General features: G+C 38.2%; 1 protein-coding gene across 1 annotated transcript in view; it reads right to left on the bottom strand.

Annotated features, from left to right (window-relative positions):
• The window catches only part of dock2 (dedicator of cytokinesis 2), a 92,639-nt gene that overhangs the window by 10,336 nt on the left and 70,364 nt on the right, over nucleotides 1-11,939 (bottom strand). The window contains exons 27-35 of the mRNA XM_005723194.1: nucleotides 7,466-7,564; nucleotides 7,078-7,172; nucleotides 6,127-6,205; nucleotides 5,892-5,992; nucleotides 5,528-5,586; nucleotides 5,062-5,210; nucleotides 4,179-4,264; nucleotides 3,839-3,995; nucleotides 1,974-2,014 (exon numbers count right to left, since the gene is read on the bottom strand). Coding sequence (XP_005723251.1) covers nucleotides 1,974-2,014; nucleotides 3,839-3,995; nucleotides 4,179-4,264; nucleotides 5,062-5,210; nucleotides 5,528-5,586; nucleotides 5,892-5,992; nucleotides 6,127-6,205; nucleotides 7,078-7,172; nucleotides 7,466-7,564 — 866 coding nt within the window. The remainder of the gene's footprint in view (nucleotides 1-1,973; nucleotides 2,015-3,838; nucleotides 3,996-4,178; nucleotides 4,265-5,061; nucleotides 5,211-5,527; nucleotides 5,587-5,891; nucleotides 5,993-6,126; nucleotides 6,206-7,077; nucleotides 7,173-7,465; nucleotides 7,565-11,939) is intronic.

Here is an 11,939-nt window from a genome sequence, read left to right as displayed (position 1 = left end):
ACACACACACACACACACACACACACACACACACACACACACACACACACACACACACACACACACACACACACACACACACACAAAAGAGCACAATTTAGCATATGTCTTATAATGGTCTGACAGATGCTTGTAGGCCTATAATGTTTTATAGGCCTGACAAGGGGAAAAATGGGATTACTTCTTGTCACCTGGAGGACCGGCTTTTACTGCTACTGCTTTTAGTTTTGATCTGTTTTGTTGTATCTATATCTTGCATCTGTCAAGACAAACGTTCTCCACATGGCCAGAGGCTGGACTTTGTTGCTAAAGCACTGATGACAAAGTAGGAAAAGAAATGTTTTCTGGATGCTTTTAAATGAACAGTCCCATATCGGCTTGCAAAGTAAGGTGTTGGCTCACAGGACAACCGCTTATTTTGTCTGCCTAAATGTTGACAGTCTCACTTTCCTTGTTTTTTATTCTTTTTTATGTCACACCTGCTATTTCCTTTCTCACACTTTCAGATATAACAATTTTCTGGTTGGAAATGTATCTGGCTGTAAGTTGTTTATGACAGTCCAGTCATTGGATGTGAAATCAAACAGAAAAGGGAACAAAAAAACTGAAAAGTTTCAGTCCCAAGTCATTTGCAACTTACATTAATTACTCAATCTGTTTGACTATTATTTTAGAGTCGTGTGTTCATCTCATTTGTTCTCTGGCATCCTGTTTTTCACTTTCTCTAGCTTCATTTTACCTGCACGTTTCAAAACTGAAAGGGTTTTGATGATCCAAATTTAGCAGGAGGCATCTTTTTTATTCTTCTATACTCGGTTTTGTTTGATACAAATAAGTAAGTTTCATCTTGTTGTTTGCACCTTGAATAGAACAATATAAGAAGTGTCCTATTTCCATAATACAGGTTATGAGTGTTTAGCAGTATCTTCATGCTGTAAAAAAACAAAACAAAAACCCTGTAAAATATCAATAGGACATCAACATTTCTATTCTATTACAAAGGGAATGGATGCATTGCTCACAGCTCCTATGTGGTAGAATTGTCTAGGTGTCTCACATTCTTATGAGACAGCTACACAAAGAAAAAGAAATTACAGAAAGCTACAAGCTTCAGTGACTAGTATGTAGCACATATAGCGAATAGCACTACGTGTATGTATAGCAGAATGAAACTTGGCGAAGGGAGCAGATTCAGTTTTCAACGTACTGCATTTAGAGAAAAAGACATTATCATATGCACCAGGGATGCGAACCAAAACAGCGAGGTGAGTCCAGTGCAGTTTAATTTCATATTTTCTTTCATAGGATTCTGAAATGATGACAGAGTTTAAATCTGAAGCTTGATCATGTGCTTCATCATTGTGGCTGATTTGGGTTGTACGCAGCAGCACAAAGGGAATTTTAATTAGTTTTGGGTTTCATTATCCATTGTTATGTAAGCGCACCATTACATTGTGACTAATTATATAACACAGACATAAATTGTCTATTTGCATTAAAATATATTTGTTGGCTGACACCAATAAACCAGCCAGCTAAATGTTACTGTATTATCCACAGAGCTGACAAGGCAGTTGATCAACCACTGACTTTCACTCACATTCACACATACAGATAACTAATTTGTCTAAAAGCCATACTCAGAAGTGCACTGCGGGACCTGACTAGATCTGTACTTCCTCTCCTCCTCTCTTTCCTGTCTGTCCCGCTCATTCTCTCGCTCTCTTACAAATGGTTCTGTCTCTCCCTGTCTCTCCACCTCTCCCTCCCTCACACTCATCATGTCTCTCTCTCCCTCCAGTCAGGCCGAGCTGATCCTGTGGATTTTGACATTAATTCAGTGGAACTCATATAATCCCTTGTCAGATTATAGAGCCACACACACACACACACACACACACACACGAACGCATGCACAGACATGCGTACAACACAGATATGCACCATTTAAGTTAAATCCAGCAAGTAAATACCTGATATACATCGCTTCACGATTGATGTCCTTGTAAAAGTTCTGCAAAGACAGAAGGAGGGGTTGGTTAGTGTAGTTTCTGTGTGTATGTATGCCTGTGTTCGCATGCATATGCATATATAACTGATAGAGGTTTTGAAACTATGCTATTAATTCCACGTTTATATTATACTATATTATACACCATAACATGCTGTATCACACTATACTATCCAATAATATGTACACTATACTGTACACTACACTACAACACTACACTATACCACATTACACTATCCTATTTTATACTATACTACAGTACTATACTATAATACTGATTGCTTGTGCTTTAATGTGGGAGCGTGTGTATTTTCAAGTGTGCTAGATAAACTGCACAAACTCCCAGTTTAATTAAGTTTAATGATATCTACAGTGAACAGAGGAGTGGAACGAACTGATGTAACCTCACCTCCCATCACTAGCACAGGCCAATACACACAACAGCACCAACAGACACATAATCACAAATGTGACAAATTATAGTTAATTTTTCCACAGTATACCATCGAACCATTTTATATTGTCAAGGGTAAGATTTATTATTTATTGGACAATGAATTTTAAATTTAGGGAGCTAACATGTTTATATAGGGTGCCCATCAAGAAGACAAGTAAAGATTTGCAGCAGTCCACCTATCTTTTAAATCTATAGCAACACAACTTTCAGTAGAACTACAGCATCACTTTCTATCTTTTATAGAGAACAATACAGCAACTGAGAGTTGTTTAAAAAAATCTACACATATGTATGCTTAGTATATTGTATATATAGTGTACAGTATGTGTACTGAGTTAATATCTGTAACAACGAAAAAGAAAAATGAAACCAAAATGATATACTGCAAACCTTTTGAGAGTACTTCTTATGTTCAAATAAGTTTGTTTTGTTTTGATAGTTCATCTACATGAAAGAGCAGAATAAATATGCGTGTGACTGTGCCTGTGTGTATAATTCCTTAGTAAAGTTAGCCTGGGGGGTACGGATAGGGGAGTGCACTAGTGCCTGCTTGTGGGCAGAGGGGATTTTTTTCAGTTGGCCAAATGAATGAAACAGAATAGCTAATGGGCAACTGCCACAGGCTACAAACTAAACACTCCTGCCATGTACCAGCAGCCTCCACCTTGGGGGTGGGGGATAAAGAGTTATTCTACATTATTATTCAAACACAGACGCATCCATCTGTCGAATTATGATTTTTTAAATGTTTGCATCTTGGAAATGAAAGGAAAAGAGTTTTGCTGAGGTATCATACGATTTAATCTGGCGTGGAAAAGATCATATGGTGGGTAGATGGCATCCATTACTAAACCTAAGAATACTGTGGGGGAGAATCTGATTAGGAGATCACATAAGAGAAAAGACGTGGAACAGACAGGAGCTGATGCAACCCAATGCAAAATGTAGGAGACCAGACAAGGAGATGAATCTTTGCCTTTAGATCAATCAGCACCCAAATTAAATGGGGGAAAAGAAAAAAAGGCCTTGGCACATACGACAAGAAATAAAATCTGTGTTTCATAATAAACTCTTGGCTGCTTTGGATTCTATATAAAACAAAGTTTCACATTATATTGTATATTCAATTACTAATGGATTTATTGGTGTTGATGTGCGTACATCTAAGATCAGCAACTCTTTGCTATGAGACACTACACCAACAAGGCACTGTATATTGCAAGAATCACAAGGTAAGTAGCAATAAATGCTAATCCATGATGACACAAACATATCACACTTAGACACTAGAAAGCTAATGATGATGATGCTAACAAGACTTTCAAGCGCTGGCAACTTTGCCAGCTGATTTCAAAGAAGGTGGTTCTTACCAGAAGATTGACTGTGCAGCTCATGCGGTTGTTGCGGCTGTCATCGCTCATCACGGTGCGGTAGTCAAGGAGACGAATGAGGAGCCCCTTCACCAAGGAGACAAAGTGCTGCACCTGTGGCCTCAGCGTGGGTTTCTCAGCAGCACAGTCCAGCAATCTGGCAGACATGCTTCCACAAGTTAATCATCAGAGACCTCTGAGAGGGTTTTACCTTGTTATTCAGGGTTATTCAGTTTGTCTATTAATGTACTGGCAGAAGACCAGAGCCAAGTCTGAAATGGTGCTCATGAGAGTTAGCAGGAAATCGATTGTGTATAGTGAAAAAAACTACAATACTTACATGCTCTCCAGTAGCTGCATGTAGCGTTCATCTCCTCCACCACCCTCCACCTCATGGTCCAACTTCAGAATGATCTCATTCTCAAACTGCCGAAGATTTTATTATTATTTTTTTAAAGTAACTATTATATTCTATTGTATTCTATTCTTAATATACCAACATCCTTAGAAGGCAGACAGATAACAAATTACAAAGCTCTGGAGCGTCATCGTATGCTCATATCACATCTTTTATTCTTTTTATCAATTGTTTTTCAGGCTTTCTCTTTCAGGGTAAACATCAAACAACTTTGCATCACTATCTACTGAGTCATCAGATTCCCTCTCCCTGCCTACCTAATGAGTGATCTTTGTTTGTCCTTTTGTATTTAAAACAAAGAATAAGTGTTCGCTTGGGTAACACCTCACAATAGTGCTATGTGCATACAGTCCAAGTAACAGGGCAAAATATTTTCGGTATCAGAACAAAAGGACATTTATCACTCAGAGCTTGATTAATAGCATAAAGAACAGCACTGAAAATGGGGAAAGCAAAGAGTGGGACAAAAGGTAGATTAAGAAGCAAAAGACGGGAGCAACAGAAGTGGAAATCAATTATGCATGCAAGCATAATTAAGGTGTCTCTTTTACTTTTATCTGCTGCATTACAGGAAATCAATGCGGGAGCACAATGTGTATGTGCCACAGTTATAGATTTTCTATTTCATTTGTTTTCCTTGTCTCTTCTTTTAATTTTAGCATGTATTCATAGATACAAATGCATCAAAGTATGCAATATACAAGATTTATTTAAGTATTTTTTGTATCACGATTAGTTTTTAAATGGCTCGACTGTCTTAAGTTTAGTATGTATACTAATCGCTTGTGTTCTTATATGTGTGTACCTTGCTGAAGTTTCCAAAACGTGCATGTTCACAGGTGATCATATCAAAGAAGATAGGAATAGTGGCCCTTCTCAGCTCTTCCTCAGGGATCAAAGTCATCTCCAGGATGGGACCCACCATGCCGGGGATGAAACAGATTTTATGACTGCCTGAAAAAACACACACATAGAAATAAACACACGTAATTGCTCGTATATGCAGACACAGCATTTTTCACTCACCCTCAGGTAACACTACAGGTCTCTGTCTGGCAAATACAAGAAGTATTTTTCTTCTACAGTAAGAGCTTTAGCTCTGTGCAGGATATAACCCTACTCTTCTGTACACACCACAGAAAACTGTGATATTTTTAGTGCACTGATATATTCAGATTGGTGTCTGTCAGTGTGAAACGCTGCTGACTCATGAACCTTTCTATCCACAGTTTATGAAGAAGAAAAACTACACATTACAGTATAGTTCTTACCTAGTTTATACCAGATGTCACGGATTGCAAAGCCAATAAGCCTTCTCATATCTCCATATCTGGAATTCACAGTGTGGGACAATAAGGAAGGAAAAATACACAGAAAGAGAAAAAAGAAGACATTAGAATGTTAGTTTGGAAGCAGTGTCCTAATCAATACTGTTATTACTGAGTGGAAAAGATAATGCTCACCTAATCTTACTCAATTTGATCTAAATTAAATGCCTATCTACAGGTAGCACACACTTTTAATAAGTAGTGGAGTTTAGACTCCACTACTTATCCTAAAGAATCCTAAATAGACCACAAATCAGTGGGGAGAGTAGGTGTGGTAAATTGGGAAATTAAATAGCTCTTCTCTCACTTGGCCAGAATCTTGTTCCTCTTGGTTGGTGAGAAATGTTGAAGCTGCAGGGACTCCTGGGTAATAAACGCAACTGCCAAGTGGAAGTAGTTATTCCACAACTAGACAGTGAGGAAGAGTGAGGAAGGGAGGGGATGCAGAGAAAGATAGCGTTTAAGGGGATTCAGACACAATAAGAAGGATGGCATCAATATGAGACAAAGCTCGGAAATATTGCACATAAAAATACAGTTACCTGGACTTCAAAGTCATCGTTATTAAGGAACTTTTCTTTCATAGTGTCAGCATATGTATTGATGGCTCTTAGGAACACCCTAATGAACAGATATAAAAAAATAAATCAAAAAGACATGTCAATGAAGTAAACTTTGCTGTGGCTGTGTTTGATCAAACTGAATGTTAAAAAAAGGAGAATACGAGTAAAAAAAGAATAAAAGGATGGGATTCTTTAAAAAACCACAATGCAGCTTATTTTTTGTTTATCGAAGAATTCAGCTCTAGAGCTTAAAGCCACAGCTTTAAACTGTTATTCCAGACAAAAAAATGCAATATTGCATTCAATTCAAATCTTCTGTCACAGTGATAGATCATGATCGCAAGTTAACAAAGTGTGCAGGTGTATTGGCGTGATATGGCCTTATGGATTTCTAAAGTTAAGTAGCAAAACTACTCTCAGGCTCCCTCTGCTTCAACACTGTCTATCTATCACCATTATACAGAGCCAAATGCCATTCCTTCTCATTCCCCCTCCTTCTTTCATTTTCTTTTAAGTAGGCTTTTCTTTCTATATCTGCACATCTTCATTCTAACCCCGGTCTGCAGACTCCTTATCAAACTGCCTTTTCCTGTACCTCACATTCAATTTTTCCTATTTGCCTTTTCGTCTGACACAGCTTTAGCCTCCCTTTAGCTTACATCACAAAAAACACTGATAGCTTTCACTCCATCGGCTCACACACAGTCATATTTGCCACATCAGCCGTTTTCATCATCGCAGCCTTGATCCCAGCTTTCCTATCGCTAACTTATCCCTGTGTGGGTTCATGTGGATGAACCAGTCGACTGTTGATGTCGACTTTTTAAATGCATAAGCTGTAGCTCATGGGCAAACACATGTAGAACCATGCAAGAGAAGACTTTCAAACTGGTTCTGTGCATGTGTGTGTACATATCTGCAATATGTTACCTGTTCTGTACCATGATCATGGCCATCCAGTCAGACGGATACACATGTTTCCCAATCAAGTCCTTGAAAAGGAGGAAGGACTCCATTAGGAAGTCCTGCAGTAGAAGAAGACAAGAAGAACAAGAGACAAATGAGAATATAGAACTGTACTACACAGCAATATGCAAAGTTTTGAGCCACCCTTCATTTATACTTTGATAGGAAAATGAGACATTTTGCTGCACAAAAATGACAGATATAGCAAAAATGATGCAAATTAAAACTTATATGTCCAAACAGTTACTTAATTTCTTTTTTTTATTATTTGTCAGAAGGCTTAATAAACACTCCAGTTTTTTTAAAAAATCCAGTTTTCTGCCATCTGCGGATATGTGTGTGAGGCACTTACCACTAGATCAGTAGTTCCACTGAAGGTTTCGATGTATGTAGAATAGTGTCGATCATCCATCTGACTTAGAATAGCTGTCATGCAGGCAACAACCCTCGACTACAGAGGTAAAGTGTGTAAAAAGAAAAAGAAAGAAAGAGATAACCCATTACTCTTAGCCTGAGAGCTACACATCTTAAGCCGAAAACTGAATCATCCATCCATACATCCATCTATTTTCTAAACCACTTATCCATTTCAGTTTTTGCTTGGGGGCTGGAGACTATTCCAGTTTCATAAGGTGAGGGGTGTGTTACTGTACACCCAGAACAGGCCAGCAATCTATTGCAGGGTGCTTTTGAGTCACTTAAGGTTATCCATGCTGCACCAAGACTGACGCATAGCTAAACAGAAATTAAACTGTGTGCATCAACAGCTTGTTATTACCATTTTCAGATGTTCATAATCACTATAACCAAACCCAATCATTGCCAGGAAGGCTGGCAGTGTCTGTAGTTTCTAAATTACATTCTATAGTTTACATCGTGGCACCCTGCCACAAGGTGAAATTAAAAAGAAATACCTTCCGAATGACTCGATCACTCCAAATAACAAATACAGAACTAAACCGCTCAGACTTTCTGATAACAACAAATGAGAAAAGGTACAATGAACTTCAGTAAAAATTCATTTTAACATAGTTCATCTGATTTACTTGTTGAAAACCTTTCAAACATCAACAAAAGCAAAAAAAAAAAAAAAAAAGCAGTTCAGACAAAAGTTCAGTGATGTGGTCAACCTTAATATCACCACAAAGGGGCTTTATAATGTGATAACATGTGATGTTGTCTAAAAATCGTTAAGCAAAAACGAAATAGAGTTTGAATGTTTCATGTTTGTGAGGGTCATCAGTTCATGCACTGAACTTTAAATATGGCCCAAGCTGAGTACACATAGACACATGCTGAGTTTAGTATTAGCAAGCGTCAGCGATAGAAGATAGAAAGAGTCCTGAGACAGAGCAGGTGGAAGAAGGAGCTGCGACTTCTGTGAGAAAGACAGACATGAAAGATGAGGCTAGGCATGAAAAAAAAAAAAAGTTTTACCTAAGTTAGCTTTAAATCTGTGTGAAAAGTACTGAGGAAAAACTCTCTCGAGCTGGATTAGAGCAGAAAATTCATGGAAAATTTAGAGCAGATCTTTCCACATCCAGAGGCTGAGAGGAGGAAGGCACTGAGAATGGTAATGGTCAATGAAGGTGAAGAAAACAGAGAAAAAAAATACAGAAACTGATCTGCATCAACTTGAAGAAAACATGAATAATTACTGGCATGAAAGAAAATGTGAATTTATTTTAAGGTTTGTGCATATTATATATGTTCCTAAAAGTGTTGAAATCTTTGCTGATTAAGTGAAATTTTGTCAATCTACACTCTTCCTCCTTCATGTTCTCCACCAGCTGGACTACTGTTGCATTTTTAATCATTTTTCTTGTTGATTTCATTGACTCTTTTTGCCAGGTTCAATTTGACTTCTTCAAGTGGTCTGTAAATAAATCCTCCCTCCACATAATCATCACACCACTGAGCCTCAAAAGGGCCTGAACATTTTTAAACACTGGTAATCACTAATATGTTTCCCCTTATATGCCCTTGTTTTGTTACACTACATATAGTTTTTGTTATGATCCTCCTTCTGCTGCTACACTGAGTTCAGTAAACATTCAGAACAGGTATTTCTGCCACCGGGATTTGTGAGAAATTATCCTTCGGAGTTGGTGGCAGAAAAGGAGACACGAGACAGAGATTAAGGATGATGGATGACTAATTGAAGATGAAAGATGAATGGCATCTAACGCGATGACAGCTTTAATTTGATCAAAAGTGGCAGGGTTTGTGTTTGTGCTTGCCTGCATTCTAATAAGCAACGATACTTTTTCAGTCATGTATGCAAACAAAACTTAAAAGTTCATTAAAAGTTCATTAAAACATAGCTGCGAGCAGCAACGAAGGGGGCAAGCGGTTCAGCAGGGCACAGTCACCATGGCAACTTAATGTGATCGTGTTAGAAACGTGACTTTAAGCACTCATAGGAAACAGACAGTCTTCACAATGTGGTCCCGGGTCTGTGCATTACGTTTGGATGTAATAGCATTGCTGAGATATGACCTCACTACCACATTTGTAAGCTTGCTGCTGATTTCAGTTGACTGTGACCTATTATTGCCTTTAAATAATAATCAAAAAATCAAAAAAATATGTCAACTTTGGTTATCATGGGTTTAGGGCTTATCAGTGACAACTTTGTGGAAAACGTCAAAAACATTTTCATAAAAATCAAAACGTCTCAGCATAAGCCACAAAGTTCAGCAGTACTTCATTTGTTAAAAAGTCATCGACGTGTTTTAAACTTTGCAACTTTAAACCAGTGGCGGTGCAGGCGTGGTCAAGCCTCAAACACAACACGAGGGATGTTTTTTTTATTAAGCTGGTTGTTTTTCTGCTCCTGATGGCAGCAATGCTGGTGACAGATGTGTAAGAAATGCAAGGACAGAGACGCTGAAGCTGCCAAATGATCAAACCATTCTTCCATTGTGTTAGTCTGTTATGTGCTGCAAAACTGGATCACCTGTCAAACCGACTACATGATAATCTTCTGCTTTTTGAGATGATGCGATAGTCTTTTTATTTACTTGCAACATTGTTCCTTAAACAGTAAAATAAAACACAGCTGTGCTAGAACACGTACATTTCAATTTCAAAGTAGAGAAACAAAAAATAAATGAATAAAAATCTGCAGCTTTGTGTGATCCTACAACACTTTGCAAGTGAATTATTCTTGAATATATAGGATTGATTTTTATACACAACTTGATTACAGTAAATCAATATCATCTTTTATATTATCTGTTAATGCTTATACATGACGACACAAAGTTGTGTGAGTAAAACAGCAGTACACATAGTTTGTGGTCCCATAAGGAGATGCAGCATTTATTCATCACAGCACTTGATAAAAGGCTTCTGTGGGTTACACATGTGTTTCCTCACTCTCAGCCCTTTTAAAAGCTCTCTCTCTACTCAAGATGCAATTAAGGACTTGAAAGATCGTTCATTGTGACAAAGGAGAAACAATTTAGGGTCTTGGGAGGGGAGAGGACTTGAGGATGCATAAGTTAGCATAATTAAAAGCACCCTCGGAATCCAGGGACTGTCCCTGAACGCTGTGCCACATTTCTAAACTTTTAACATGCAGTCCTTGGGGTTGCCAACAGACTCTAAAGGCAGGAGGAGAAGAAGAAGAAAGGAATGAATGATGAAATAAAAAGCATACATATAATGGGTGCCTACAGAGCTTAGTCGCTAATAAATATCTTACTGAGAATGTATGTTCTTGAATGCGCGTGCGTGTGTGTGTGTGTGTCTATGTGTGTGTGTGGTTTTGTGTATTAGTGCTCAGGGTATAACTACCCCCATCCTCCACCCAACCGTCTGCACTATGGTGACACCAGAGACCCCATCACCATACTTCCTTTTTTAATCTCGCTTCCCTTCTTTCACATTTCTCTTTCCTCTTATGTCTCCCTCTTAAAAGTGCTGGGAGATCAGTTTAGCGTGACACCTAAGTACAGAGTAAGTGCTGGAAGAAACACTTAAATGAGGGAACAATGATTAGTTTGTGCTTAAATAACAACTTATCTGTCACTAAAATTAACTCCTGTCATTGAAAGTAAACCTTAGTATGAGAAAACACTGTTATTGACAGCAGTGGCAAGTCTTTAAATTATGCATATATACTAATATATGTAATTTAGTAGGAAACTCTCCCCAAAGGTGGTAAAAACCAACAGACAGGATCAAGAAGCACAATTAACTCTATTTTTTTTCACCCCTCGCTCTTCCTTTTTTGCCTCCTTAGAGTGCACTGCCTGATCAGTAATAGGATTAGGAACACACACACACACACTTACTCAGGAAAACTACTCAACAGCTCATACATTTTTGGTTTAGTGTTCACTGTGCTGGTGTATATGTGGATGTTACTGTTTTGAAGTGTAGGTCACGTGTCATATTGCCCTACTTCACTCTAATTGGTGTTCTCTGAGGGGCAGTGCTCTCAATCTCCTTTAACGCCATCTAAACACAACACAAATGCTGAAAGGGCCAAATATCTAGCCATCAAATGCTCCTGCGTCCTCACACATGAATGTGTTTCATCAACACATTGTTGCATGCAAAGACGCATGGAAGGTATATTTTTGTTGTGTATAATAATAAAACTGCAAACAATCACACTGTGTATGACAGAGAGAGAGCTCAGGGCTTGTTGAGGCAAAGGCCTTACACAACAGCTAAAAGATTACTGGCAAAACATGGCACAGACTTTGCCAAGGTCTGTGATTTCATTCCCTTCCTCCTCCATCCTTTGCTTTCCTTTAACCCTTTAAGACCTACCATAGAACCAAGTCCGCCAGAGCTTATATTATATTTTTACA

Source organism: Pundamilia nyererei, unplaced genomic scaffold, assembly GCF_000239375.1.
Source record: "Pundamilia nyererei isolate P.nyererei 1_Seehausen unplaced genomic scaffold, PunNye1.0 scaffold00008, whole genome shotgun sequence".
NCBI classification, from domain to species: Eukaryota; Metazoa; Chordata; class Actinopteri; order Cichliformes; family Cichlidae; genus Pundamilia; species Pundamilia nyererei.
Note: the sequence above shows the minus strand (reverse complement) of the source record. Positions and strands in the feature narration are given on the sequence as shown.